The sequence below is a fragment of the Dipodomys merriami genome, unplaced genomic scaffold, assembly GCF_024711535.1.
Source record: "Dipodomys merriami isolate MVZ:Mamm:240054 unplaced genomic scaffold, mDipMer1.0.p SCAF_68, whole genome shotgun sequence".
Taxonomy (NCBI): domain Eukaryota; kingdom Metazoa; phylum Chordata; class Mammalia; order Rodentia; family Heteromyidae; genus Dipodomys; species Dipodomys merriami.
The window spans coordinates 6735174-6740492 of NW_027206268.1; the positions used below are offsets into that span (position 1 = coordinate 6735174).

Genomic DNA, 5319 nt, shown 5'->3' on the forward strand with positions numbered 1-5319 from the left:
TTTCTGGGAACAAAAAAAAAAATCAAAAAATTATATATATATATGTTTATATATATGTTAATATATAAACATGAACATATGTTAATATATAATATGTATAATATATTTATATATCATCTCTCTCCATCTCTCTATCAATCTATCATCTCCCTCCACCTAGTTATCTATCTATCTATCTATCTATCTATTTATCTATCTATCTATCTATCTATCATCTCTATCATCTATCTCTATCATCTTTCAATCTATCATCTCTCTCCACCTATCTACATCTATCTACCTACCATCTCTATCTGTCTGTCTGTCTGTCTGTCTGTCTACCTACCTATCTCACATTACCCCATGTTAAGAGTAAGTGGTGGCAGCGAGTTGGTATCTATCTCTCTTTGGTGACTGTTCTGCAGGTCAATGCTTGTCCAGTGGCTCCTGCCCTGGGTTTGCCTTCTCTCATGGACAGAGGACGGTGGAGCGGTGGCCATGTGTGGCCCCCAGCCCTCAGGCCCTGCTGGGTCAGCTGATACTCAGTAGAACCTTGTCTGAACGTGTTCCCCCAACAGCTGCGTTAGAGGCTAATGGGCTCTGGTCGGCCCTTTGATCCTCTTGCAGGTTCAAGGCCCGTGGGTTACCTGACCCGGCCCTTGTTTCCATCTTCCTCAGCTCTCCGGTCTCTAAAGACAAATGCATGGTAGGTTCTGACACATGCCAACGTCTCAAAGTTAGTGTAAGCATATAATGATCCCTTGTTGGATAAAACCGCAAAGAAGCAGGGCGCCAGTGGCTCACGCCTGTCATCCTAGCTACTCAGGAGGCTGAGATCTGAGGATCGCAGTTCAAAGCCAGCCCGGGCAGGAAAGTCCATGAGACTCCTATCTCTCATGAACCAAACTGGAAGTGGTGCTGTGGCTCAAGTGGTAGAGCTCTTGCCTTGAGCTGAAGAGCTGAAGGACAGCACCCAGGCCCTGAGTTCAAGCCCCACAACCGACAAAAAAAAATACCACCTACTAAAGCAACTATGTACGTACATATATGTGTATGTTTGTAAATGTGTATATGAGTGTGTGTAGCCATGAGATTCAGCTGATAACTCACGTTGATTGATTCATGATAAGGCATGAACTACCCCACCATGACCTAGAGTAGTTTCTACGCCTAAAAAGGCCATGCCCGTCAAGCAAATTGTCCAGAGACCGACTAGAGTCAGAAGAAAGTCCCATCCGCCCCTTGCTTTCCCTTGGATCCCCCTCCCCCGCCCCCCCCACTTTCCTGGAGTTGAAATCAGGGGAAGAGCTCAGTGTCATCGCTCACCTGCGGGCCCACACCTTGATGCACAGCCTCCCCTCTGCACGGCCGCACACTTTGCGGTGTGTGTCTTTCTGGCCTTTGTACACAACCTTGTACTCTTGTTATTTTTTTTTCCCTTGGTGGTTGCTGTTCCACGAGGCTTTGGGACGTTTGTGGGTTTTACGTCTTCCCTACCCTTTGAGCAATGCTGTTTAGGTGGATCTGGGTGATGACTTAGGAAGTGAGACAATTCCTCCAGAATGCATCTGCTGCCACCCGGAGCCAATGACAGAACGCAGGAGAGCTGGATGTGAAACTTAGCCCTGGCCCTCACCGTAGCCAGTGCGTAGTGAATGCCAAAGAGGAGAACAAGGGTCCTTCCCCCGTCAGAGACCCAAACAGCACGGAGACTGTCATTTCCCGGCTCCTGACGCCCCTTGATGGACAGCCTTCGGAGCTCAGTGGAGACGCGGGGAACGGGTCTGCGTCAGTCTCCAGGGAGAGGACAAACATTCGTACCTGGCTTAAATATTCCAGACCTGGAGGAAGCGGGGCCGTGGCTGGCAGGGAGCCGTCTGGGGCGGGAGCCTCCCGGCTGGCAGAGGAGACCCGAGGGCCTCCGTCGGGGTCCGGAGCTCCGGGAAGGGGACCAGGGGGACCTCGCCGCTTCTGGTTCTGTCCATCTACAAGGGAACGGAGGTGTCGAGGGCCACTGAAAGTCATGCCCTCCCGTGGACTCCTCCTCACAGCATGCCTCCCTCCTCATTCAGATGCTAGCAACTGCCCTCTACCCTCACACTGTCGGCACGTTTGATACACTAAGCAGGAGAGAAAGGAGCAAGGAAAACCCAAAATGCATGAATTTAGGAAATGCACCCCCCCCACGCATGCATGTGTGCACAGGTAATGTCTGTTATATATCATATATTAACATATGGCATGTTAATATATAATACTAACATATATGTTCATAGGTAATAGCTATTAATATAGAATATATGTTATATTCTATATTGCATGTAATATATGTTATATATTATATTCTCATATTATGTATATTATTAATATTAATATATTATTAATATATTATATATTCTCATATATTATGTTGTTATATATTATTCTATTATATATTATATCAATTTATATTATATTATTGTTAGTATAATATATTATTATATTATATGTTATATTGTTATATTAACATTGTCATTACATTATTATTATATTTATATTGTGATAAGTTATATCATATGTAATTATATCTTATGTTATTATTATGTTATATGTTATTACCTATAACGATATAATTATGTTATATATTATGACATAGTATATATGCTAATATATAATCTATATTATATAGGTAATATCTGTTAGGATATTATATATTATATATGTGGTATATTGTGTGTGTTATATATAATATAATATCTGTTCCTATATTATATAGGTGTCAGTAGTATCTGTTGAGAGATTTAGAGAACCACAAAGCGCAGAGAAAAGTAACAATACGTGTGTGTAAAAGGATGATCTCAGGCTTAGGTTTTTGGTCCGTGGTAGCCATTCTGTAGGGGTACGCACCTCGAATTCTTCCCTACCCCGAACTCCTCCAAGGCCTGGCCACTGCCTAGCAAGATTTCTGCTGCCTAACGTTTTGCTCCTTGTCACTGTAATTCTCTTAGGCAAGTGCTCTCTATACAGCATGTGCTGAACATTCTGGTAGGTTGTAGAATGGTCGTTTTCCTCTGAAAGCCTGGCCCCGGCTTAGTCCCGAGTCTTTGTGGTGACTGCTTTTCCGCGGCAGATCAATCGTATTCCGATAGTAATATTCCTTCTTAGTCAGAGCTCCTTCAAAGACCCGGACCACCAGAGGAAAACGGCACTCCCTTGAGCTTCTCTCCGGCTTTGAATTCCTATCTCCTCTTTTAAAAATGTATAACTAACTTATAAATATTTCACGGCCTCTGCCACTCTACCTCGCGGGCTGCGGGGCCTGCGGTGGCTCTTCGCTTATAAAGAAACGAAGCGATTGAGATGCTGCCCGTGTCATTCTTACATGGAAGAAAAAAAAAAAAAAGACTGCTCAAGCTTTTCACTTCTACGTCTTCAGATATATTTTTTAATAAAATAAAATGCATTATGTTAAAAAGGAATGATTTCGCTCTTTCTAGACATAAAGTCTGTTTGCCCGCTTTCTCCAGACCCTACTCGGCACGAAATGTGGATTTAATAAAAAATGGAATCAGCACACGTAGTGCTCAGAAACCCGCTCTGTTGAAAGACAGCTCCTATGTATCACTACTTTAAACTAATTTAAAATATATGCATTTGTAAGAGACAGCAGAGTTCAACGAGAAAAATCCAGAGAACTTCCTGTGTTTGACATGAAGCAGTGTCTGTTTTCCTAAATGCTCTCGATGGATAGTGGATCCTGGATATGTTTTAGGATAACTCTTGTAAGTAGAATTCAAAGTCTCCACCAGTGTTATACAAATGATTTTTTTTTTCATGCTAAAGCTTTTCATGGTGGCCTAGAATCTGATGATTCGTTCAGATCATCGGGGCTGGAGGGGGGTACTGGGTAGGAGATATAGAAATTGGGTGGTTTGTGCAAAATTTTACAGGGTGGTTGTTTGTTTTTATTGCCAAGTTTGACAAAACCACATCACCGTTCCGGGGAGAGCTCGCTGAAAGTTCAGATAGCAGTTTCATGCCGTTTCTGCGGTCTCAGTGACTCTAGTCGGACTCACCCACTTCCTCTTCTAGAAAAACCCCTCCCCACCTGCCCACGGCCCAGAGGCTTCGGTTCACTCTCCAGCATTCAATTCACAATGAAACTCTGGAAAGATTTCCAGGTGGTAAAGCAGCCACGGCCGGCTCCCAGCGGACCCCCTTCAGCCACCACCACAGTGCGTGTTTGTCACCGCCTGTGCGTTTCCCCAAGGCCGGGTCGCCTGTGTCCGCTCCACCTTTGCTGGTGTTGGTACGCTGATGACCGTGCGTGTCTGGGGCACACAGGGCTGTGTGGACACGTGGGCGCGGTGTGATCAGGACGCACGCAGACCCAGCGAGACCGGTGCCTCCCACGTTTCCACAAGGAAACAGGAAGTGGAAATGCCATCCAATCACCAACCCCAACACACACACACCTTCTCAGGTGTCAAAAGTTTCCTTTAGACGCCAGGCCCTCATTGGCTACTCAGTTTTTCTTATGAATCCCATCTATACGATATGAGTAAACAGAATACATGTGTGTATAGATCTACCTGGTCAGGGCAGCTTTTCTTATTAATCATCTGTGCGTGTGTGTCTAGTCACAACGGTTCTTCTTACTAATTATATACATGTGTGCATGCATGAAGTCATGACATTCCTTCTTATTCACTCCCTGCAGAGGTGTTCAGATCCATACACACACGTATGTCTCTGTATATATAGCCATACACATTTCTTGCATCTGAACTTTCACGTTGCAGCAGATCAAGTACTCACGCTTAACGGAAGTCTCCTAGGAGCTGCAGAAAACCATTGTGCTAAAGTTTCACTGTTCAAAAAGCAACGCATGCCATCTTGGTGAAGTGTTTCTCCCTACACCGCCACAGCGCACACAGCATGCTGGCAGACGAGGAGCAGCCCGGCGTCCGCAGGGGCGGTGTGTCCTCTTACCTTTGGAGCCCATGGAGACGCCGGGGTCACTTCTTCAAAGGGAGGAAGAGCTTTTCCTCGTTGCCCTGGGGGACAGAGAGAGAGAGAGAGAGAGAGAGAGAGAGAGAGAGAGAGAGAGAGAGAGAGAGAGAGAGAGAGAGAGAGAGAGGGGAAGCAGAGAGCTTGAGAAGCCGTCTGCCTGCCTCATGCCGGCTCGCAGAGCCCCGGGAGGCGCGCTTGGCAGGGCTTGGCCGGCTCGATTTTATCTGTGTGGACAACACCATGGGAAAGGGAAGCTGGGCTCAGCCGTGGAGCTGCACCGAGCACTGAAACCCCACAAGCAGGAGGCCAGGCAGCACCCTGACCCTCCTAGACTCCCATCCACGGAAA

The 5319-nt window shown here is 45.8% G+C and overlaps 1 protein-coding gene across 1 annotated transcript in view; it reads right to left on the minus strand.

Moving 5' to 3' along the window:
- Nucleotides 1-5018, minus strand: part of Plscr5 (phospholipid scramblase family member 5) — a 12448-nt gene extending 7430 nt beyond the window's left edge. The window contains exons 1-2 of the mRNA XM_070005288.1: nucleotides 4951-5018; nucleotides 1801-1964 (exon numbers count right to left, since the gene is read on the minus strand). Of these exons, the coding sequence (XP_069861389.1) occupies nucleotides 1801-1964; nucleotides 4951-4963 (177 nt within the window). The 5' untranslated portion in view covers nucleotides 4964-5018. The remainder of the gene's footprint in view (nucleotides 1-1800; nucleotides 1965-4950) is intronic.
- Between the last annotated feature and the right edge of the window lie 301 nt (nucleotides 5019-5319).